Below are 25,270 nucleotides of genomic sequence, written 5' to 3' on the forward strand. Positions count from 1 at the left end.
ACAGCGGGAAGTCTTGTAAGTAATATGAGTTCCCTTGCCCTTTCCTCGCTAGCTTTCTGAATATAAAATAGAAGTATATTCATAGAATTCAGTTCACGAGGCATGCTCTATCATCCGGACGCCGTGCCGGCGGGAAATGAAAAACAACCGGAAAACTGGAGCTCTCCGGTATTTTTACCGCTGAAAGCTTAAATATCAGGTTTTCCCGATCTTCGCGGGGACTTGAGAGTGCGCCGTTCGATATCGATACCTTAGTCCGAGAGAGGGAGAGCGTAAGCGGAGCGGAAGTTTCGAGAGCAATTCGGTGCTTAGACTTTCCCCAGCGTTTCGAAATCAGCCCCCATCCCGGTATAACAGAAGGGCAAATCGACAAGTTGTTTCTCGGAATGAGATCAAGAAAAAAACGCGGGTCTCGTCTCTGTAATCTGCTTCGAGAGGCCTCGCGATCGTACAGAGACACGCTTATCACGTCGTCGATTCACCACCGCAAACGAACCCGAATATACTCGGCTGATTGGCCCGATGGACAAAAGAAATCTATCAGCGCTAGAGCTGCTGTCGTCACGACGACCAGCGTCGCTAGAGAGACGGCGGCTTTCGCCGTCGTTGCCACGCCCACCACCATCTCCAGGAACCGTGGGATCATATCGCTCTCTGAGCCCATACGCTTTTTCCAACCCATCCCAATCCGGAAATAGTTGAAGCCTCCAGCAACTCAAAACAAGAGAATCGCATTACGAACACGACTTCGCTCCATCAGATGCGTCCTCTGTCCTCCCCTTGGAACGCGAATTACCGCGCCTTTCCCGTCGTACGGAAGTTCGCCCTTCTGTGAATGAAATCATCAAAACGTTTCCCTTGGTGTGGGACGGCGACTGCGATGATTCCGTTCAAAGCTTCTTCTATTGGAAGAGTTCCCCGCCCTAACATTTCCGTATTCTTCATTGCAGAGCCTTTCGCGCGCAAATCCACCCACTGGTTGCAATGCAATATATTTTTGTGATACAAGCGGCTTGTATACCAGAGTTCCGGATCCAAGATATCGCGCAGAAACGCCGATATGTCGAATATCGTCTCAATAAGTTCGTCGTTCTACTCTCAGCCCGAACCACTCGAAAATGTGTTTCATAAGGATTGGCTTTCGGGTCTCGAACTATTTCACGGGTATCGGAGTCACTCAAAGTCCTGTATATACTATGTAGCATGATTGTTTAGAAGAAGTAAAATGACTCGATCGACTTGTAAGTATTGTTGGAGAAGAGTGAGACTCCTGGAAAGGGTCACATCGAGCGTTAGGATTCATGTATTTGATGACAGTGAATTCAATAGGATATGACGAAGGAGCGACACAGATCAATGATGTTCTCGAGAAGCAAACGATTCTAGAAGTCCCAAAATCTACTGCTCGTCCTCAAATAAATCGAAACAGAGCGCAGTGTTTTTTTCTGACGCTCAAATCCCACGTTTGCTCGAGCATTCGTCCCGAATCTTGGTTTCGCTTGATATTTTTCCGATTCCGAGGCCAAGATTTTTCGATTATCATGAGTTATGATCATTGACTCCCTGGAAAGTCTCCTCGATTTCTGGTTTCACTAGCAGTCTCGCGTTATGTCAACTCCGAGAGTTCCAGATAATCTCTATCACATCGTTGCTCCGACGCGCTATTGACGGCGGTCTAGAGCTTTGTTTTCTGCTCCTCACGTGGCTCGACTCTGCAGAGAGTACCGAGCCCGATAGTTGAGTACGGTGAGAGTTTATTAGGGGGTTAGCGACCGTGCATTTCTCCAGAGAGGATTGAAAATCATCCGATAATTATCACCTAATATATAAGTCGTGTTCCCTCTTGTTCTCTCCGAGTTCCATTCCAACGATCGATGGTCTGAGCGGTGTTGAGGTTCTTCCACAAGCTCCATCGAGTGCGGAAGAAGGTCCATTTCAGCCTAGAGTATCGATGTGGCTAGGTCTTCTCGATGGAGTCGTCCGGCCCACCCCGGACCGACCGGAAGCTTACGGATGCCTAGTCCAAAGGTACTCAGGCTCTTGCGAGGACTCGGATGAGGATCCAGTCATGAGCTGGACAGGAGATAGCGAAAAATGTGTCCTCCGATCCCTCTATGACAACAAGCGGAGATCTGTAACAGAATAAAGTCTTTTAAAACCTGGCGAAAAGGACAGAAGTATACTCCATCTTGTATTCATTGTACCTATTGCTACCTATCGACTCAGTCGCTTGGGAGCAAGCTAGGGCTTGAAACTGAACAAGGTATCTCCCGATCGACGATCATTGGTCTTCCGATACCTGTCTCTAGCGATACTCAACAGCGGCTCAGAACGAGTAGAATACACAGTTTTCACCGTGACTCAATTGAGCTTGCCGACAGCTTTTGGCGTTTGGCTTACAGAAGAGCTTTTCGATGAGCCGAACTGCGATCAGAGACATCCGTTTATTTTCAGTTTCCGCTCGCTGTTTATGATCTGTGGTTCGAAATTCTATCTTATTGAACAGGAAAAGTGTTTCTCGGGGAAAAGCGGCTCTTTCGAGAGGCCCGACGATTATTTTTTGTCTGATTTTAGAGTTCGTATTCCCTGCTTCTCTGTTTATGTTATAATGGGCAGCGGTATTCGATGGCGGATACTCGGGCTTCGAACATGCCCGTACGCACACAGGATCGCAAGCGGTGCTCAAAACGTCAGTAGAGCTTGATCTTTGCTCGATGGCATCGGTAGAGAATCGAACTAAGTCTCCAGTCGACTGTTCAAATCATCCCCATTCCGGATTTTGCGACGTCAATGCATGGGATCCATTCAAGTCTACCGGAAATCCGATCTTTCATGTTCCCATGAATGGAGAGAGCGGAAGAATTTCCATGAATGAATGCGTGGAGTGCGTCTGGGGAAAGAGAATGGCCAGAGATTGGTCGGCATAGACGGGCTGAGTCGATCGTGACCATTTCGATGAATGAATTTCGACGACTTCTGGTCTGCGTTCGCTCTCGGCGGAGCGGGTCGTGCTCGGATCAGATCAATGATCGCTAAGGACGTTGCTCGTTGTCTATGCTCGTTCTAGTGATTGAATCAGAGGACGATCATCTGACGAGTGAATTGACTTTGAGAAACTAAAAATTGCGCTACTTCTCTTCTCCTACTATCGAGGCGGAAGCGAATCGTAGACCGAACCGTAGATCGCGGACGTTCATTTCGAAGAGGAAAGCGATTAATCTAGCAAGGGAAACGAAAACGAAAGTCGCTCACAGCGGAGTTCTGGCGATTGTCGATCTCTTCAGAGAAGCGAATCGCTTCTCCTCCGATCCAGAGAAGTCGGAATAGAAGAAAAGCCTCCGCCGTTCTGAGCAGGTGACTCAAGTGTTATCGAGAATACGGCTCAGCGGCACGGAAGTAGGAATAACTACCGCAGTTTGCTCGACTCCCGTCGCATTGAGAGCCGAGTCATCGGCAAACGAGCCATTCATCTTCCGTTGTTGAGAATGAAACTCGAGGCAACTACGCGAGACTGGGGAGACGGAAACCTGAGTTGCGTATCTCCCGAGCCGTCCCGAGGATCAGTCCTCATTTAGAATATGGAGGGACTCTGGGCTTACGAATAGGCGGCCAAATTTCATTTGAGACCCGTGTGAGACTCGTTGTGAAGATGTGTGACCTGTTACCTTGGTGTGGAGCTGGGATCCTCTTTGGACTATGCTTGAACTCCTCGAGCCGGTCCGCTGTGGAGGGCTGCGGTCGAGCTATGACGTGCGGTCTCGAGTCTCTCGGTCTGTGCATGCAAGGAACCGCGGAATTCTCTCGGTGCTGCGAAATAGTTGGGAGGTGCGTCGTCAGCCTCCGGAGGAGAATAAACTCCGGACTATATCTTAAGAATCGTCCGAGAAGTCGAATCGGAGGCCAAGCTAGGCCAATTATTCAGCGCCCCGTTCCGGCGTAGGATTTCAACTCAGTTGGAGATATTCGTATACTTCCTTATCATTATCAGACAACAGACATAATTCGAAGATTTTCGTTCAGACTCTCCCGAACGTGAAGCGGATGGGATGTATAGAGAAGCACTGGTCTCTCGTGAGACTCGCCTGGTTTACCGCGAGTCGAGTCCCTGAGAAGTGCCAAGTCATCTCTTTCTGTCTGGCCGTCTCATCCGCTATGGTGGAAATCCCAGGCTTAGGGGATGCTCCGCCACTTGAACGGGTGTATTATGGCCTGGAACAGAATAAGCTCAAACATAGATGCTCACGTCATCGAGGTTAATGGATCCCGAATCTGAATTCATCTTCCATAGCCGTCCCTCCCGAGGTATCAGACTAGCTCGAACAAATCTAGGAGATTCGCGACGCGTCCCGAACGTGGTAAGCGAATGGTGCTCAGCTCTTTTCGATATATGTTAGCCCCGGAAAGCACGCCTTGAAGTAAAGGTCATGAAGTCACGAGAACGAGCGGCATATGCTCTCACCGATGAGAGCTCACCCTATTTCGGATGGAGCGCCTATTCCAACCCCGGCAAGATCATCGGTATCATGGTGCCTGAGCTTGCGCTAGGCTCCCATTCCGTTCATCGCGGAGTCAGCGGGCGCGACTGACCCGCCGATGGAGGATCGGTCGGGCACGAGTACCCCGCTTCTCTCCGCTCCCCGGTGGGTTAACCGTTCCCTTCCGATATGTGGGGATTCTGCCTCGCCACAAAAATGTCGGTGCCGCTGTCACATCGGATTCGAGAACAATGCGGATAGTGATACCGAAATAATGGGGCACGGCGGAGACCGAGGTTAATGGGGAAGATCGAATCTTGGGAGGTCCGAGAGTCCTAGACCGTGATCAGGTTCTGAACTTAATTATCAACCATGAAAATTGAAGATTCAGGAGGCGAGTGTGTCAGAATGGCAGGGCATCCCACGACAAAAAATTTATTCGATCTTGACGACATTGTCTACACCTGACAGGCTCCTAAAATGCATCTGGAAATTCCTCCATTCCGCAGAACTCTAATTCTCGCAAATGTCGCTACCTATTCAAGAGGTCTCTTCTTGCCTCTCTTTTCGAACGGTAATTGAACTGTCTGCATGAATAGAGTCGTATTGTCCCGAGACTCCAAAACGTCTAGCAGAACATCCTCGCTGGCGGTGAGGAGCTCCTTGAGATTGCTGAAGCGACGCATGATTTTGTACTTGCAGTGAGCTCCGACTCCCGGCAGGGTTTCAAGGAACCTCTAGAAGAGTGTAGGATGGATTAGAACTTCTGAGGGAGATGAATGGATCTATGGATGCCTCTGACAAGGCACCAGGGAAGTCCGGTAGGTTCTCCATTCACCGTTGTTCGAGTGTTGAATCTTTCCAGGAGTCCATCGTCTCGCTTGATTTCGCTCTCGGTGACTTTCAGAGCTTCAACGAGCGTGGGTTGCGGTCGATCCTTCTTCAACAACTCAAATAGTTCAGCTGTCGCATGCGGACTGGGAGACCACAATAGACGCAACTTCGGGAAAGTCAGAGTGAGCATGATGAGCCGTTGTACTGTTTTCTTCGATATGATCTCGCTCTGAAGTTTATTCTGCAATCGAAAGAGCGTTTCCCTTCGGGAGTCACGGGGGAATCTATGCGGGGATTGAAGCCGACGACGGAGCTTGAGGCTTCAGGTGGAAGGTCTTCGCAATCTGATTATTCACCTTGAAGGAGAAGGCTTCCAAGCTGCTGAATTCTATGAGGACGACGGGGACCTCGTAGTGGAGACTCATCCGCTCTGATTGTCGGTACAGTCTCCCGGAACACAATGAATCAATGAGATCTTGAAGTGCTTTACGCTCCACGCAAATGGTGGGTGTCAAAATGTAATCGCCGACCTGGAAGAGGGGAAACTCTGCACTCAGATTGACTGACGAGAAGGAATGAATGCTGTTGTTATCATTATTATCATATCACAGAAACGTGCGAAAAGTGCGGACGATTTGGGAGACGAATCATCAATGTTAACGTATTGAGTAGGACCTCGAGGTGTTAACCCGGTACTAACTTCCAAGGTTCCCGGACATAGATCGATACCCCTCCTGTAGACGAGAGCCGGGAGATCGCTGCGGAATTCCCGAACGTCCACGATAACCTAAGGGAAGAAGAGACAGGATGACGCTCAGCTCCATTATACTGTTACCGTAATACAGAAGCGGGATGTCGGAACTTGGAATGGCCAGGAAAGTTGAGGAGCATCCTCGTACCCTATTTTCGCCGCGAGCGACGTTGATTTCCTCGTCCCAGTCAGTTTTCGAAGCCATAGCCTGGAAAATATCAAGTTCGGACCCTCAATCAGCAGCTGAAAATTTTTCGAAAACACCTGAGGGAGGAATTCCTACTCACCGCTTTCTCTTGGATTAGGTTCGCGAATGCTTCCTTCTCTTTCCTCACGGAAGTGTAGTAGCGCTGCTCGTCAACCGACTTCGCGTAGGTGATGGTGTACACAGTAACCTGCGGATGATCGATTTTCTCGCAAGGCGTTCTAATTGGAAGAGTCCGTTCGAGGGTTTTCACAGTGCCTGTTTGACTTGCGGAGCGACAGGCGTGAAATCGGAGACACAAAGCAAAAAAGTGAAAACACTCACCCCGCTCTGCGTGCTCAAGTTGTGGTATATTTCGAGAGTTCGCACAGTGCTCAAATGGAGATCGAAAAGAACGACGCTGAGGGGTCTCTGCTGCAAGAGCAGTTCTTCGAACTCGAACGGATTCGAAGTCGTGACGGACACGATTGTGTACGACGGTTTGCTGCGTCAGAAGAAAATTAGTTCGAGCCGACACGTTCTGATTTTCATCGATCTCCTCGGTCGAAGGGAATCGTAGTAGGACCACGGTCAAGAACGCTCACCCGTCTATTTTCTGCAATTCCAAGTGGGCGCTGTAAGCATCGTCGTCGCTGTCATCGGATTCACTGCTTTTTGTCTTCTTTTTGGTTCTATTGTCACTTTCAACACTACTGTCACTTTTGTTGTCCTTTTCATCCCGGGGGAAGACCACGTTCTCCTCTGCGTCGGCGAGGAGTTTCTGGAACGCTGAGCGGAGGACCCGATAGGAGCCCACGCAGAGGAACTGAAAGCCCGATGCCAGAAAATCAGCGGAGGGGAATCTGGATGGCCAAGTAATGGACCATATGGTGGGGGGAATAGAGTAATTCGCCGTATCAAAGAAGGACGGGACTCGCACCTCCTCCAGTTGACGACGCGTTCTCTCCTCTTCGACTACGATGACAATGTTGCCTTTCGAATCACAGTTCTTCAGTACCTCTATCAGAGATATCCATTTCGGCGGAACCTCCGGCTTGAACTCCTGCAAATCACCGTAGTGAATATCCTCTGTTTCTAGCGAAGAGGCAAGGCCGTACCGATTCGCGAAGGGGAAAAATTTTGGCACCGAGAAATGATTATCCCTCTGAAAACGGGCTCACCTTCTCTCGATCTTTCTTTGTGCCTTCTACCTTCGCGAAAACCCTTTTCTCAGCAGCCAGATATAAACTCTCGCCCGAATCCATCAATGTCCAATCGGCAGTCTGGTGACACCCCTGCTTCGCATGCCATACCGACTTCACCGAATGAAAGAAAGTGACGGGATCGTACTTCGTGAGGCCGCTGTGCAGAGACGAAGATTTAGCGATTCCGCTCAGAGAGAGTCGAGCTCTTGGAATTAGGGTAATCAATGATCCTTAGCTTCGAAACTTCGGTCTTCCCACTCACTCCATGAGCTTCTTGAGATTCTTCAAATCACCGATGCTCCGACGGGTTTTCCCAGAAAGGAGGTGCCACTGCGGGTCGATGCAAGTCTTCATCGTGGCATAGAAAGATTTCCCCATCACGTTCGCCGTCGTGAATTCATCTATATTGAGCTGTAATCGCCACACGGGAGCTTTGAGTTCAGATTAAAACAAAATCCCGGAGCTCTTCTAATCGGCTCATCTCAGATATCTCAAAGCCGGCGAGTCCTGCTGATCAATTAATCCTCGCACATGGAGATTCCCTACCGTTTGGTTCAGTTTTTTTATATCTCGGATGCTGATTTCTATGAGATCCATCAGTGCGAATTGTATTTGTTCCATCGATTGTGTCAACGGGACGTAGGTCTCATAAACTTCCAGTGACTCATTCAGGCTCTCCTTCACCGACTCGTGGAATCTGCGGGGAAAATGAATAATAGGGAGGAAGAAACAATACCGCGGGATACCCACGACGAGCGTCAGCGGGACCCGAATTATTTCCCATCAAATCACCTTGGGTACAGGATAAGATGTCTGACGTATAAACGCGACATCACCCGAGTGAGTTGCATGAACTCTTGAGTGAATGCAGGTGCCTTGGAAGACAAGGCTTTGACGAAACCGGTCCGATTCTTGTCGCGATAGAGCCGTAGGATGAAAAGATCTTGCTGCGAATTCTGAACTCTGAGGGCGGGGAGAACTATTATAATTTTTGAACACTAGGCTTCCCTCAACAGAAATCTCCTCGACTGGAGTCGCAGGTTGGAGACGGAGGAAATCGGGCTTACGTTTCGGCATTATTGACTATGAAACCCGTGACGTGCTCAATGGGTATTCTCTCGTTCAGGAGGTCACCGATCAAGATTCGTGACGTGACGAAAAGCACTCCACCTGGGGACGTCGGGAAGGATTTTAGCACTTGATTGTCCAGAGGAGCCCACCCTCAAATGCAAAGATAACCTCCGAAGGCATACTTCGAAATATCCATTTACTCGCCTTCCTTGTAGAGCTTCGTGCGAGCGTTAGTGTCGAAGGCATCAGAGGTGATCCATTTGGGCATATTTTTCATGCCGCCTTTCTCGAGACGGGCCTTTATGTACACCTGAATTGGAGATGATCATGATCAACATCCCGATTCGTAATCCACGCGCTTCGCAGGCGAAGATTCCAGCTCAGCATCTGGGCATTTAATACAATTTTTTAACACTACCTCTTGATCAGGCTCCGTCCCGAGAATGATCACCAAGTTCTCCGGTGCATGGTATACCCTGATCAAAGCATGGAAAATCGAGTGTAGCCCGAGTCCTCTGTAATAAATCGATGGTATCGTCAAATGAAGCTCTCCTCCCATAGAGAAGCTAGACATTCAGCAAATTGCATTTACCGAGCAGTTATTAGTAGAGCATCTCTGTCGACAATGTCTGTCAGAGCTTCCTGTTGATACTTGAGCAGCGGCGTTTTCTCCAGGAGAGCGTCGAGGAGCTTTCTGTTTTCTGCGGATTTCGCCTCTGTCATTTCGAATGTTGGAAGAGCTCTCCCAGCCGAAACAATTTCGATCACGGTGTCCCGGTTCTCGATTTCCGCCTTCACGAAGACACTGCCATTCCCCGTCAGTCGCTTGAAGAGCCGTGCACCGGTGCCACACAGATATAGCCGAAAATTACGCCGCTCAGTCGCCGGTTCAGGTCAATTGAGAGGATCGGGGCCAGGAGCCGAAAATCAGCTGTTGCTAATTTTGGGCGCCGGCGGCGCGGCCAGTCAAAAGGTTCGAATGTTTCCGAGGGTGAGGATGTGGATGAAGTGATCTGTGCTCCCGCAGCAGCGATGACCCTGACAGGTGAACGAGGCGAGCGCGTGATTTGAAACTGCGAAGTTCTTCCAGGAACGGAATTTTCGAAGGAATGGCTTCATAACAGAGATGTGCATGAGCGAAATTCAAACAGATTTCTTCCCATGTGACTGTCTGACTGAGGCATCCGTGGTTCTTCCGGGGCATGGATTTCTCGGCAAACAGGTATCCAGCGCAATGGCGACCAAGAACTCAGTGGAAGGCGAATTGAAAAGTAGGTGTATGGATCGAAACCGAAAACCTGAGTTCCGCATCGAAATCGTGATCAGTTTTCATCGTGCGCGATCTCGGCATACAGGTGAGAAGCAGGGGATGCGATGGGGAAGCTTCGTCCTAAAGGGGATACGACGTCGGATCGGAAGATGTTCAAGAGACGAGCCGAAGTAGCTACTCGAGCGATCCCGGAGCACATCGCTCTCATCCCCTCCCTGCGCTCATAATCAATGAGTTGATGCTTGCGGAGTTTTTTTCGAATTGCGCGCCGCAAGAAGTCCCTAAGCCGCCATCTTGGATATACACGTGTGGCCGAGCTCAACGCGTTCATCCAGCTGTAAACAAGCGAGTGTTGTTCGAACGAAATTGAGGTCCTCCTCGGAGTTTTCTTATATCCGCAATGGACACGATCCTTGAGCGACAGCGATCCTTCCATGAGGAGCAGGAGCGATTAGTCGACGCTCAAGTCAAGGAGATCCTTCACAAGAAGAACACGCTGCGTGAGCAAATCAACTCCGACCACAGAGTTCGCGGGCTCCTCGACCGCTACCTTGATGTGAGTAACTTTGAAATTTTGACGCTCTGATAATGCGAATCGATAGCTTCTCTAACTCCTGCCGAAGAATTCGTGACCGTCTAAATTATCACACCAAACCAAGACCTGAGCCTTGTCGCTTCCAGGTGTCGCAGAAACTGAAAGACTTGTACGACGACGCTGACGGCACCCGGCGAGAGGAGATAAGAACCCTGTCAGGTCCGAACGAGATGATCGAGTTCTACAATCGACTCCGGTCGCTTAAAGACTTCTACAAGAACAACCCAAATGAAATTCACGTGCCCATGTCGGTCGAGTTCACCCAGATGGACGAGGCGAGGGAAGCCGGAATCGACGAGAATGTGGTGGAGTTCACCGATGAAGAAGGCTACGGGAAATATCTCGACCTGCACAGCTGCTACGAGAAGTTTGTGAACCTCAAGGGCATAGACAGAATCGACTACATCACTTATCTCAACACATTCGACCGCTTGTTCGAAATACCGAAGGAGCGCAAGAATTCCGAGTACAGACGGTACCTGGACAGCCTTCATAACTACCTGGAGGATTATCTCCTCCGGATCAAACCTCTGACGAATCTAGAGAAGGCCTCGATAAAAATCGAAAGCGATTTCGACAAGCAATGGTCACTGGGTCAGTTCCCGGGATGGCCGAAAGAGAGCGAAGGGGCTCTGGCTCACACCGGCGCTCATCTAGATCTGAGCGCTTTTTCCAGCGCTGAAGAGCTCGCTTCGCTCGGTCTGGACCGTTTGAAGAGCGCTCTGGTGGCTTTGGGTCTGAAATGCGGAGGAACTTTGGAAGAACGCGCGCAGAGGCTCTTCACGACCAAAGGCAAGAGCATGGAAGAAATCGATCCTGCTCTACAAGCGAAAAAGAAGACGAAAGACGGCTCCTCGATCAAGAATCGGGAGGTCGCTCTCATCGAAGCTCATGTGTACTGGTTGTCGGAGCAGTTGTCCGAGCAGAGAGCAGCGTCCAAAGAGAACGTTCAGAGACGCCAGGCTCGAACCGCGGGTGAACGGCAAGACAGCGACGATGAGAGCGCTGACGAGGTTTCCGACGACGACGATCAGGAGGACGTCATCTACAACCCGAAGAACCTCCCGCTGGGATGGGACGGGAAACCGATTCCTTACTGGCTGTACAAACTCCACGGTCTCAACATAAGCTACACGTGCGAAATATGCGGGAACTTCGTCTACAAAGGTCCCAAGGCTTATCAGAGACATTTCGCCGAGTGGAGACATGCGCACGGGATGCGGTGCTTAGGAATCCCGAACACGGCGCATTTTGCAAATGTCACTATTATAGAAGATGCCATGAACCTTTGGCAGAAACTTCAAGACGAAAAGTCGAAACAGAGGTTCCATGCGAAAACCGAGGAGGAATTCGAAGACAATGCCGGCAACGTCGTCAACAAGAAAACATTCGAAGATCTTAAACGGCAAGGCCTTCTGTAGAATAATCTGTACATATTCCATTGCATACATGAGATGCGTTCGGGGCGATGGTGCTTGGAGATCCGAATAAAGCCATCCTCACGGATTCTATGCAGTTTCCTTGTTTTTTACGGCGAATAAACTCTCCATGGGCGGCGTCGCGAGGACTTCCCAAAGCCCGGGAATTCTGGAGGTTCTCTCAGTGGGGATTCTTTTCAGGGATGAGCAGAGCAAATGCGAGCTCCCTGAGTTACTATGAATGCTCCGTGGAGCTCAGTACTAAGTAACTCACGAATTATAAACTTTGCATATAATTATGATGCCCATTCTCTCTTGATGCTCGGTGACAGGGGAGGAGAATAGAGCACCGTGATTCCAGCTGCGAGGTGAGAGCCTGCCTCGAATCCTCATATTCTCGAGACGTATGGTTCCTTATGAAATCTCGTCGAGCTTCCTTCTTGACACAGAAGTACGACATCTGGCCCAATCCCGCGGGATGATTCTCACTGGATACTAAAAAATTATGTTTCATCGAGTCGGTCGCGTTCCGTTCATTTTTTCCGTCACCCGCCTCACCGGAATCTTCAAAATAATAAAAACAGAGAAAAATAAGCTATTCGGGAGTTTCGGGAGCACCTACTGGGAGAGCAGCCGGGACGAAATCACAATGGCCGCCTTAGTGTTCGATTTCGTTTCCATGCCGCATCAAGGAAAGGTTGCTTCCTTGTCAGACTAGTGTCTACTCATTTCGCCGGGCGCTCGCTAGGTCCGTGGTGGCGATAGAGTGATAGTCGTCGACTTCAGCGACTGACCGACATAAAATCGGCGATCAGAGGGCTGGACGGAGCTGCAGTTCAAAATGGCGAAACGGAACCATCTATCCATCGGTCGGTCGGTCCACTGACGACGTCGACGTAAGGCATCATGGTCCGTGGACGGAGCTGGAATGGTGAACGACATCGAAGGTCGAAAGGTCGCGGGCGTCAGTGAGCCAGCCAGCCAGCCGGTCAGCGGTTCGAGCACCTTGCTCGCTCCGCTCAAGGTGGGTAAATCCGGTGGTGCCACGAGCGCCGACGATACCGTAGGCGCCACCGAAAACGCCAAGTGACTTCGACGACAATCGAAAGCACCGTCTGCCAACGATAGAATAGTTGTATTTCACAGAGGCAACAACACGGCAGTCGTCAAGTACGAGAGACGACACCAATAGCTTGCGATTCATGTTAGCCAGATGTCCAATCGGACGGCGAAAGGGCGCATCGACGGACGGACGAGCATCTCCAGCAGAAACTGACCATTGTTGGGCGACGCGAACTGTATCACCCCACCGGGCGGGAGGGCGGGAGAGCGAGCGAGCAAGCAACACCATCGCTAGAAGACGAATGAAGATCAAGAATAAAATGAAGTCGAAAGGGTCAGTCGCGAGATCAAAGAATGTGATGTCCATGGACACTCGCGGATAGATGTTCGGACTTCAGATCTTCCGCAGTGAGGCTCGCCTGGCACGAGCCGGGTTCGCGCGCGACGTTGAGCTATCGAGATTGAGCCGAAGTGAAATATGAACCATGATGACGTGACAAGATGCTCGTCGAGATACCCGATCGCGGGCTAGGACCTTGCTCGCTCGGACGTTGGTCCGTCCGCGTGCCCGGCGACTTGCGCCACGGAGGACCTGATCGTGTCCGCCCACACGACATCAGTGCACTGACGTTCATATCCGACGCTCTTTTCGATATCCTCACCCATAACCTTCACGAGCATATCCTGAAACAGCGCTTATTCTCAGGCGTGATGCGTTGATGGGGCGGGATTCGCTCGATTCCTCCTCTGGGGAGCAAATTGAGCTTGGTTCGAGTCCTCCTCAGCATTCGAGTCGGGAGGCCGAGTGCAGGAGATTTCGGAACCAAGAGAGAGTCCTTCAGGATGAAAATTCTGACGTATTCCTAGGAAAGAATGATTCGGGATCGTTTCGGATCCTCGAAGCCCATGACTGATCGAACCACAGGCGGTTTAACACTCGGTTTATGGATGGTGACGTAGGTGATGGAGGGCTCGCGCTAACTGAGACTTACGAGTACCGTCTACTCGAAGCGAGCCAAGTCCCATCATGCATCGATTTGATCTTAGGAAGCAGCCATCCCGAGCTCCTTTGGAATACCTTCGGTTTCGGGTTCCACGAAGGCTCCCGACGCTCCCGTGAAATTAAGCGCCCTCGACGGAGCTTCACTTCCCACGAAAATCCGAGGATAAGAGGCGTTCCGAACCATTTCTCTGACCGAGGACAAGATCCCGGACTTCTAAACCATGCTCTTATCCTAAAGACCGACTATATGAATCAATTCGAGCGGGCGTACCCACATCAGGCTACTCCGGCACTCCTATTCCGGGAAGGAGCATCATCCCGCAGAGGCGAATGATTTCTCCTAGAGTCAAGCTCTGGGGTCTACGGAAGGATCGGTTGGAGAGTGCTCCGGAGTAAATTATTCGCGCTTGGCCGTGTGATTCGCGGAAGCGATCGCCGCTGCTCCATCCTCCACCTCTTCCGATTTCAGTCGCAGTGCTTCCTGACGGTTCTGGGCAGCTCATAATTTTGTAAGGATTCGTCTGCTCTTGCCTCGCTTGCCAATCGTCCGGTCGGCATAGCTGCTGTTGGTGCTCGTGGTCGATGTTCATGTTGGCGCTGCCACCATCGCCGAAGAGGTAGTGGCCCAGTGGACCCTTCTCTCGGGTGGCTCGTTGCCGTCGTCGTCGTCGTTCGTTCTCCCTTACCGACGAACAGAGCGTCAGCATAGCGCAGCCAGAGGCGGGAACTACGGCAGCAGCGTGGAAAGGCGTCAGCTGGCGAGAAGAAGCACCAGGCGCCGCCTCACGAGCGTCAGAAGCTTTCTGGTCCCCGTCGGTTGCGTGTCGTAGTCGTCCACAGCTGGAGTTGATTGATACAGGTACACGCGGATCCGAACAGGTAGATCCGGTGCACCGATTGTGCACCCGACTGGGAGACCGAGTGAGAAACCGTTCCACTGTCTGAGGGTCTGTCTGCCTGTCTTTCCGCCGTTCCCGCGTTTTCTCACTTCTTCTTCGGATATACTGTGATACAGTGGTGAACTCCGCTGCTCCGGACTAGAGCAAGTGCCGCCAAACTCACCGGACTCGATAATAATTATAATAATTATTATTATAATAATATTCGGTCTAGACTCTTTGTGATTGATCGTGGTGCAGCAATACTTGTGAGGTGCCCGAATAGGAATCCGATCGATCGGTCGTACCGTCGTTCGGCGACATGGCGAGCTATCCGCCGGAGCAAACCTCGGACCACGTTGACCTCATGAACATGGCAGCCTCCCAGAGCTCGATGCACGACACCTCGTCGCCAGGATCTCGACCCGACTCGCCGTCCTCGGTGAGCTCGTTCCCAAACCACTTCGACTCTTGGCCCGGTAGCATAGCCGCGCAGTACCAGGAAGGCTTCTCGACAGCTGCGATGCAGAGTGCAGGACATTCTCAGGAAATGTTCACCAATGAGAAGGAGCAACAACTGCAGTTCCAGCAGCAACAGCAGCAGCTGGCCATGCAGCAGATGGCGGTTGCGGCCCAGCAGCAGGCTGCCGGAGGCAAACGGGCTCAAGAGACTCGAATTCGTCGACCGATGAACGCCTTCATGGTTTGGGCGAAGGTTGAGCGCAAGAGGCTGGCGGACGAGAACCCTGATCTTCACAACGCCGATCTCAGCAAAATGCTAGGTAAGCAATATTCTACCTCTTGCTCTCGTGTCTCCTAATGTCAGAATGCAAGCCGATCGCTCTCGTTCTGGTTCAGAGGAACGCAGTGAAGTGTCGCAGGGTCACCATCCCGATATTATGGACGTGAAGGTGGGGAATACTTCTGAGCGAGAGTTCTGAGGATTCTGGAGCTCCCCGACGCTCATGACTCTTGAGGCTTAAGACCTCTCGTGCAACTTGGGTCGCTCGACTAAAATTTCGGAACTACCGGCCCGAGACTCGGCCTCGCTCGAATGTTGAATAATATTTATAGGATGAATCCGGAATTTGAGCTCTTGCTGGAAGCAAGCGGTGGATTCCGGGAGCTTCCGCCGTTCCGGAGGAAGTTACTCCTCCGGGATGCGTGGTACAGCAGATGTCAGGAGCCGATGAATCGTTCGCCGAAGCCGGTATGCCGTCGACGTCGTCAGAGCCGTACTTGTTAATCGTGCGCAAATCACTCCGACCAACCATGTAATTTAAGTCAAACAGAATTCGCAATAATACTCGGTGAGTTAGCGTGGGAGGGAAACGTTGTCGTTCAAAGTGCAACACCGTTGCGACGTACGCTGCTCACGCGCTAGTACGTATCTTGCGGATTCTGATACAAAGTCTTCGACTCGGTTTCTGGTTGGCTTCATCCAGCGAGACGTCGCAGACATCCGCGATGGACTTCGCTCGCTCGCTCGCGGACTAGCAGAAGCTAGAGCTAATAGTTCTGTTTTTGGAGACTCGAACGCTTTTGCGGATGAGGAAAATTCCGGGAAAGTGGATTTCTCTGACGGCTGATTCCGTTTAATGCGGCGGCTCGGTCGGAGCGGGACAGTCAGAAAGTCAGTGGTAGTGCAAAGTTCCCTGGTCACAAAGGGGCTCCGAGCCTCTCGACGAAAGTCGCGACGCTCGAACGTCGTCGGGTCCCTATTCGGACCAGAATTTCCTGATAAGAAAGTGTGTTGCCATTCGTAGCCCATGCAGCGGCGAGAGGCCGCCGCCTCGAACCGTTTCTGCAGTAGACATTCCGCCTATCCGGCATAGAAGCCGCCGAGAAGAGTTCAATCGGGACTCCCTCGAAAGCAAATCCAACCGCTTCAGCGAGGGGACATTCGGACATATCACTCTAGTCCCCCATTTCTTCCAATAATTTTTGTTGTTTCATCGCTTGATGGAAAATCGTTGGATTTCGATCGGGAAGCACAGCAACTGCGAGGATGGGAACAACCTGCTCCGCAGGAACAAAGCTATGCCTGCATTGAATGATAACTACCGAAATTACCTCGTGTTGGCATTCTGCTCCCTTCTGCCGCCCATGTCGATTCAAAGATAACAAAACGAGCAGCGAAAAAAACGAGCCGAAAAAGAAATTCCGGAATCCTCTCGGCATCGGCCGTCCGACTGTCGCTGGCTCCAGCCGATAGCAATTTCAATTTCGGGTTGTTTGTCTTAGTTGGAGAAACAAGAGAAAAATTACGTCTCTGCTTCAGCGTCATTCACTTTCATGTTTACGGTCGATCGGAGCATGTTCCTCACTCAGCTCAACTCGCGTCCATCGTCTCTAGAGCGCTGTCTATTTCTTTTTCGTATTTTCTCTCCCGGAATGTCAAAGCGATCAAACATCGCTCAAACGCTGCATTCGAGCTACTGCTGCCGATCGAATTCGGCAATTTATTTCAATTGGAATAAAATTATCCAAACAACAGAAACAGGGTATCTAGCGAGGGGTCAAACCTCGAATCGCTCACAGGATTCGATTCGTCGAGGCTCGGTTTCACATCAATCGAAATCTCCGCGATCCCTCGAAAATCAGCCAATCAAACTGATCGCCCACAAGGATCGTGGGCAGTTGAGCTCGACGGGCGAGGCGTCTAGGTAGAATAATTCTCTAGCATATTTCACATCATTGTATAATAACTACCAGCCTCAGATGTCCTCGTCATTAGCGTAGGACCGGATTCAGGGCCGCTCGCTGACGTCGCGGTCGGCCGGGTGCTGCACTCTTCTCTCGCACACTTGGATTACATTACTGAGCTTACTCAAATCGCTCGCAGGCAGTTCGGGAGCCCGATCGGTCTGTCGGCAAAGTCATGCTATGTATAATCGGCACCGAGACGGTGAAACGGAAATTCGGCAAGCCGAAAGTTCGCCGGAGCTAGTTGTTCACGCGATCTGCTCTGAAATTCATGCATGTCTGACGTAAGTGCTTGTGGCGGTGCCGTCGCTTGATGGAGTTCCGATGCAAACGAGGGATGCTCTTCCGACACTTCGAAAACATCGGACTTCATCGGGACGTCCCAGCGAGAGACAACCAAGATATCCGGACTTTGCAAATCGAAGTTGAGGAAATCTCAGTCAGTTGAGGAAATCACTTTACCTCTTGAGACGGCTCCCATGCCTAGCGAAGGTGCAGGGAGACTTCGGGAAACGGGAGATGGAATGGAGCCCGGAATCGCCAAGGTCCTCGGATGGAGATCTTCCGGAGCTCCCGTCAGCATGGAGTTCCCGAGGGGGAAACGCGTCGCATCGGGTAACCAGGAGTGTCGCGGTGTCTCTGCTCAATCCGTTCTCTGAATTGGATTCGAGAATTGCAAGAGATGCGAATTACTTCTGGATCCGCATCTGGCAGACTGTTGTCAAAGCTGTCACCAATTGTCATCGCTCGCCAGACGTGATCTTCCTGCTTCGTCGCCTCGATATCTCCCGATTGAAGTAGTAGGACAACGTTTGTGAATCATTCTTCGGTCACCTCTCAAGAACTCAAGGGCTTGCACACAAAGTCTTTCGAACAAAACAAATATCTCGAGTGACTCCGTCTGCGGACGATTGTCTCTGCGATTCTTTCCCTTCTGAAGTTGCTTCCCGATCTTCAGGTTATCCCGAATCTTGTGGGGAGGAAATTCGACCTCTCGATGGAGGCTGCATGATCGCCACATTCCCTCCGAGATTCGATCTTTCCTTGCGAAAATCGTTCTATCCCTCAGTTGCAGCGTTCGCCACGCACTGTTCGAACTCAAGTGGCTCAGTGATGTCAGGGAGTCGAAAGTACAGACACGGAGAGACACTCTAGGAGACACTTGAACGAAAGGTTAAAAGGAATGGAGACGTCATCTAGAACAAAAAGCTCCATGGTTTCCTTCTCCTCTTCAGGTTTCACAAAACATATACGCCCGCCATATCGTCAGGGGTAGGGGATCAGAACAGTATTTCTTTGAGCTCCGTCCTAGCGGTGGCAATGTTAGCCTGAACTGGAGCGATATGAGTGCTTGGAACACGAATGCGCCAATCCATTCGACCAGCAGAACGACGATCGAGCAAGCGAACGCTCAACTTAGGGCAGTAATTCTATCATAGGGCCCCTGAAAGTGTCAACACCTGAAGCAGACAGTGTTCACATTGATGAAACCCTGCAACGGTGTCGGAGTTCGGTTCAAGCGTGGGCAAAGAGCTCTGTAGGTAGTGCTTATCAGTGGTGGAAAAATCTTCCGGACCATATCGGTACTCCAGACTGGACGGAGAGCTTGCTCACGTGTTCAGAGATGTCTTCACTTTTCCATTCATTCATTCCTTCTCTTCAACCAAAAGAAACCAGAGCCGATTCCCGAACCGAAGCTCCCCGGCGTTGTTCAATGGAATTTCCGGAATCTTTCTGATCGAGAGCGGATCCTCCGAATATTTCTCTCCTTGCATGGATCTCCCCGATGTATGCTATGCCGGGGGAGCCGGGGATCGGAGTCGTCGAGATAGCCTCTGCAATCCTATGGAACCTATTCTCTATCGAGTTCGGTGAAAGCTTGACTGAACCGGTGCGGAGACGCTTTGCCAACGTTGTGGTGTTCCAGGACACACCCTCTCTCTTCAAGTGCTCCCTATCATCGGAATGACAACAGAGATGCTGCGAATCGGAAGTCAGGTGTGCTGGGAACGGGAAACTTGACGTTCCTACTCAAGTTCGGCGTCAGCGCGATGAACTCACCATTTCTCTTGAAATGGCACGTCGGTACTATGACTTTTTGAATAAGGCTTTTGGCGGAAAAGAAGACTACTCACTAGCTGAGAGATGAATCATTCGTGTTGAAGGCTATCGTGTAGGTGTGGATGATCGATAACAGCAGGACTAGTTCCTTATGGGATACTGCCATCGAATTTCGATTGGGTAATAAGAAATTTCCGAATCGGGTGGAACCTTCGGGTCGGTCCCGAGTCGAAAGCCGCCGACCCAGGAACGGGTCTGTTGGTTTTCTCATGAGTGTTCTCCAATCGGTCGACGCCAGGTGTGATTGTAGATAATCTGTCTCGATGCAGCGTGCGAGCGAGCGTTTTGACGCTCAATGCAATGTTTCTTGTTGTGGAATAATGTCCCTCCGCTTTTCGACTCTAGCCAGACGTAATTAAAGCGACAGGGTGTCACCTGCTGTGTCGCTGATTAACAGGTGGCTTGCCTGCGTGGTTCATGTCTGATCACCGAATTACTTCTCCTAATTGATAATCCTTTCCGAAGTTCCTGAGGCTTTCTATCCATTTGCTAATGCCTCCACGATCTAGTTTGGTGGTCTGTTAATAGATGGAAGACGACAAATCCGGAGCTCGATGCTGTTCTCCAGTGGGAAAGGTTCGATTAAATCGACGGAAATCGTACATGAGAATTTATTTCTCAATCAATCAATCTTTCTGTCGGCTGCGAGCTTGTTATACGACGCTTGTAATGAAATAGCGATATGATAAGTGACTCCGTCGATGGAGGAGCGTCGACGCTTCGGACGTTCGGAGGGAGCCTGGGAACGTATCGTGGAAGCGGACAGCGCTCATCGAGCCAGGTTTATGGCTTATGGCTGGGGCCGCTTTTCAGTACGAACGAGATGTCGAGTCGAGAGGGTGGTCGCTTCTTATCTCCGTAGGGTTTTTCTCTGCGGTCCCACGACACCTACCCGACCCGGCAACCCGGTCCGTGTTCAACGGTGTCGGTCTAATTCGCCAGATATTTGGAGAAACCTAACGGTTCAAGGGTATATCTCCACACCGAAAGCCGCGCGTCTAAACCGTGGTGGGGAATAGAATGTTCCGTTCAGGACTTGGGACTACCTCCGCGGGATCGAGTCATGAGCTCGGGTAATATCAATCATGGAACAGGTCAGCTGCCGCGGTCGGTACTCTTCGGAGTGACTGTTCAAGCGAGCGAGCGAGAAAGCAAGGACCGACCAAATGTTTTCGAATCGTTTTCTTGACTTCGTTTCTCTTTTGCTCTCGGTCGGCTTTATTTTTATAAAAGTCACAGCTTCCGTTTCTGGCACTGCCGAAGCACAAGTAATAGAAAACTTCGGCACAGTGGAGCTTCGTTCAGAAGTCGCTCGGGAAAGTGACGAACGAACTTACTGACTGAGTGGCTGGTGAACAGAAGCGTCGTCCGTCTCATCGTCTTAGTTGTCGTCGATGTCATCATGGTCGCTTTTCGCTTGAGTTCGCTCGGTGGCTCGAGCGCTTGTCTCCGAAGTCAATGCGAAAAGACTTACTTCAGTTACTCCACTCGTTAGATTTCTGAAAACAGTGACTGGCGACACACTGAAGCGGAATCGCAACAGACGAACCCGGCTAACCATCGGAGAGCGACAGTGCTGTGGCTTAACTTGTCTCTCGTCTATCGCCCGCGCTTCCCGATAAATCATGTCAGGCCCTGAATTTTTGAATAAATGTCCCGATATGTTCCGCAAGAACATTCATTCGTGGGTGCTCATGGAATGACGACTCTAGGCGCGCATTCGAGTCAGTCTTGTGTCCGATGCCTGTAGGTCGGGCCTCGTGGCACACGGATCCAGGCCGGTTGCCAAAGCTGTTCCGGAGTGCGAAGCGCTCCCGAACACAATGGCATATCGATCGGGATCTGTCTAGAGTCTCCCTGAACCTGTCAGAGACTCGAGCATCTTGAGGAGAATCAGAGAGAGACCGATCGACCGGCCGAGCGAGCAATCGGGTGATCGATGGAATCGCTCAAATCGCGGTCGAATTTTTCAACAACATTTTCGAGCGGTTGCCCTAGAATAGCCAATTGGATCGGCGATTCTGGCGGAGATTTTCGAATTTTCCGGACGCAAATCGATACCAGCTTCGGGATACGACAAATCTATTCGAGAACATGATCTGGGTTCGGAAGTCTCGTTCGAAAAAAGTCGAGATCCATCTCGTCCGGGGAAATACCGCGGATCTTCGACAAAGAAACATTCCGCAGCGTGGGAATGGGGCGAGAAAGAATTATAGCGACAGAGGATCGCTCTGCCCGCAGCAGATAGATCAGCCAGAAGCTCCAAAAAGTTTTTCGCTACGTCCGGGAAGACGGATCCCAGAATCGAAGCGTCCTCGGACCTTGAGGAGAACATCCCAGGACATGGGGGAAATCTGTTAAAGTTATTGCGGCGAAAATGCGACGGATTTTCGCCTCTGGAAGATTAACTCAGTCATTGTTCTTTTGTTTAATTTACGGAACAGCTGCCTGCTATTCATGTTCTATATGGCCGGCGTTTCGTAGGCCAAATTATGACTTGACCGAGTCATACGTTAACCGCGTTTTATGTTCGTCGTTGCTTTCTGTATCGGTCGGTCTGCGTGATTGCACGCACTCTCCTTTCTACCAGACGTTCATCCTGCTAGTTACGGCGTCCCGCGCCGAAAGGTCACCGGATACCCCAGGACGGACGACTTTGATGTCGACGGATTCCCAGCGAGCTCTTCTGCCGCATTTTCGACCCTGATATTGCTCCCCGCTGGAGGCGTTCGCGAAAAAACACGCGGGGGCAAGATCGAAAGAAAAAAAGCACGTTCGCAACGGCAAGATCCGCTTGCAGCTGTAGCGGGCAAACACGTATTCAGGCAGTTCAGAGACGCTGTTTTTAGCCGGAGCAGATGTGATTTGCTCGGCGCATGATCCGTTTCGATTTTCGAAGAGTGATTTTTCCTGACAGTTTCGAGAATGTGTTTGCTCCGACGGCCACAGATGGATTCTGATGGTTTGAGCAGCGCGTTAACGTCACAGGAATCTGTCCGGCGGCCGGCCGGTGTTGAACTCCAAAGAGTTTCATGTCCGATTCCTGGCTACGCAACTCTTTCCGGCTCCACCGACGAAGCCGCTCTCTCGGGAATGTCTCTTCCTCAAGCCAATTACTGAAGCTTTTCCCCAAAAGCAAGAAGAAGTCTCGTTTCCGTAGCCGTGTTTTTTCCTTTAATGTCGGAGTATGGGTGACCACAGCCCAGACCCCCGTTGCAGCTCGAAAGAGAAGAAATTGCAAGATAACAAAACTTTTACAAGCGGTTGCCGTACGCACACATGGGTTCGCGCTTAACAATTACCCGCTAGAATAAGGAGAAAACTCAGCATCAAACTGAAGCTTTATTTCCCTCTTTTAATAAGGACTGTCGTTTGGGACGACTGATGCCTGCGGCGGAGTTGTCGCGCGGATAGGGATGAATGAGACGCACAAAAAACGCACGCGAGGAAAGAAAGAAACCGCCACTGTTAGTACAAGTGCTCTCCCGGCTCGAAGGGCGGTTACGGCTCAGGCGTTTTGTTCCGCGGTGTTTAAATCTTAAACACATGTTGAAGTTGTCGTTGATGCTCACCCCGCCAACGTCGACGTCGCCGTCATCGCCGCCACCACCACCACCGAATTGACCCTCTTGCCTTCGGGAAGAGAAGAAATTGTACGGGAATTCTCCAGGCTTTCTCCGTCGAGTCGTAATTCGGACATATGGACAGCCCGACAGACGAACGGATGGACAGAAATACAGACGCACGGACAACGGGTCTTCACACTATTTTGTAGTATGAATAAATGAAGTCTTCCGACTGCTTGTGACCGAGTGGGAAGTCCGCTGGCCGGCCGGTGTGGCCAGCCACACCGAATACTCCTAATGGGGCATTGTTTCTATCCATCTATTTGACTCTACGGCCCTGGTCGCGCGTCGCGGCCCGGTTGATGACTTAAACACTTCAAAGTGAATCATTATTTGACTTAGACGAAACAGCCGAAGCCGACAGCTGAAGAGAAACGAGAGACAACTTGGCCGCCGACGTCGCCGCTAGCTTTTAATGTTCCACACTTTCGTTTTCGAATCTTCCCATAGAAACCCCAGTGGGTTTCTCGCCATCCTGTCGCTCTTTCCATCGGAGACCGCTCTGCGCGAGTCCACTCCTCCCCGCTTGTTCTTGCTGAAAGGAATGGAGGTACCTGGACCCTTCCGGATTGATTCGATGTCCGGCTTCTCTTCGATTTCTGACTGCGACTTATAATCATGGCGTAGATTCAATCGATATATTTCGTATACTTCTGCGGAAGATCAAGGAAGGTCGGTTTGCGTCGGAGAAAAACTTAGGGACTTTTCGCTTGATCGGAGTGCAACACCTCACCCTGGGAGTGCAATACGCCTAGGGATATCTGACCGTCTGAGTCGGATATTCGACGCTGAAGAGTGTTGCCCCTCGGCTGACGGGGCACGTTACGCCCTTGATTTTTTTATTTTGCCTCCTTTTCGAATGCCTCGCTCTTCGTTGCCCGGCTCTATGCCGTGGCGCGCCGAGGACCACGAAAAATGGACTTTGTTGAAGCCGAAGGCACACGCGCTCCGAATATCTGATTTTAATACAAATGGCGCGCTTAATTTTATTTCATTGCCCATTTTCCCCGTCGGCTCGCTCCAACACCGTACGATGCTCGCTCGGGATTGTGAGGTGCGTTCCATTTATGCGTGTGGTCTGAGATTTGCGGTCGACCACTCCGATTGACAGACTGATTTGGGGATTTCTTTCGAGTTCAGAATCCATAGAACAAGCGTCTCCTTTCGGTTTCTTCTTCAGCCTAATCGTGTACGCTCCTTCAGCGGTAACGCAAAGCAGGGCTGATGAAGTTCCGACCGGAGCATAAGTCGAATGACCCGCTGAGTCAATGAGAGCTTCAATTTCGACGTTGTCGCTTGCACTTCGCGAACTCATTCTGGGTCCGGAGCCGCATCCGACCCAATGCTGAACACGCTGGATCTTGGTCCCATCGCTCAGCGAACGTTTCGATGATTATGCCGTGATGTTCATTAACGAGTTAATCGTTACAATCCATCATCGTGGCAGCAGAAAAAGCAGCGGTTGCCTGGCGACGACGACGACGATGGATTAAGCAAGAGCGACGGCGTCACAACTTGTTGGCGATTGGCTGCCAGCCTTTTAGAAGCGATTTTCGTTGGTCACCCTCCCGGATTATAATGTGCTTCATTGCTCCAGCTGTCTTCGCCGCCGAAGACCCGTCGCTGTCGGAGCGATCGTCGTCTTCGTCGAAACAGTCTTCGTGTCCACCGTCGCCGGCGTCGCGTCTTCATTGACGTCTTCGCGGCAAGAAGCATGGCCGTCCGCTCTGCGGTAGTAGTACCTAATACTGGTGGTCGTCGTCTTCGTCGTGGCGACGCGGCGTGTAGTAGTAGACTTCACCGGTTACGGTGCATTTCAATCGGCGTGGCGTCAATTGTCCCCGGTCAATTGACTCCGATATTCTGCTACTGAGCTCTTCCCCTCTAATTATTATTCACTCCCTAGGAGGAACGCAAGCGAGACCGACACTTGGTCGTCTCAGCTGAAAGGCGGCAGACGATACGGACGTGGAACAGGTTCGCGAGTCAAGTTACGGGACGACTTGTGTACGGATGGCAGGTGGTAATCGTTGACTTAAACGCCGCCGTCTTTCCGGTCGTCCCGCGAGAA

At 51.0% G+C, this 25,270-nt stretch overlaps 2 protein-coding genes and 1 pseudogene across 2 annotated transcripts; 2 read left to right on the forward strand and 1 right to left on the reverse strand.

Moving 5' to 3' along the window:
• Window positions 1–5,011: 5,011 nt before the first annotated feature.
• Window positions 5,012–9,453, reverse strand: mei-9 (DNA repair endonuclease XPF mei-9). The gene is made up of 17 exons (XM_029111329.1): window positions 9,113–9,453; window positions 8,939–9,035; window positions 8,725–8,830; window positions 8,517–8,619; window positions 8,242–8,412; window positions 7,996–8,146; window positions 7,712–7,860; window positions 7,426–7,654; window positions 7,185–7,307; window positions 6,941–7,070; window positions 6,590–6,753; window positions 6,348–6,455; window positions 6,209–6,268; window positions 6,010–6,096; window positions 5,666–5,839; window positions 5,314–5,550; window positions 5,012–5,212 (listed from the first exon to the last, which is right to left on the reverse strand). The coding sequence occupies exons 1-17, from the start codon at window positions 9,241–9,243 to the stop codon at window positions 5,012–5,014; spliced, it is 2,421 nt and encodes an 806-aa protein (XP_028967162.1). The 5' UTR covers window positions 9,244–9,453.
• A 680-nt stretch (window positions 9,454–10,133) lies between these two features.
• Window positions 10,134–11,892, forward strand: noi (splicing factor 3a subunit 3 noi). The gene is made up of 2 exons (XM_003742836.2): window positions 10,134–10,346; window positions 10,472–11,892. Exons 1-2 carry the CDS (start codon window positions 10,191–10,193, stop codon window positions 11,804–11,806), a joined length of 1,491 nt encoding a protein of 496 aa, XP_003742884.1. The 5' UTR covers window positions 10,134–10,190; the 3' UTR covers window positions 11,807–11,892.
• Window positions 11,893–15,068: 3,176 nt separating this feature from the next.
• The window catches only part of LOC100908412 (transcription factor SOX-9-like), a 76,128-nt pseudogene continuing 65,926 nt past the window's right edge, over window positions 15,069–25,270 (forward strand).

This window comes from Galendromus occidentalis, unplaced genomic scaffold, assembly GCF_000255335.2.
Source record: "Galendromus occidentalis unplaced genomic scaffold, Mocc_1.1 scf7180000077433, whole genome shotgun sequence".
Classification (NCBI taxonomy): Eukaryota; Metazoa; Arthropoda; class Arachnida; order Mesostigmata; family Phytoseiidae; genus Galendromus; species Galendromus occidentalis.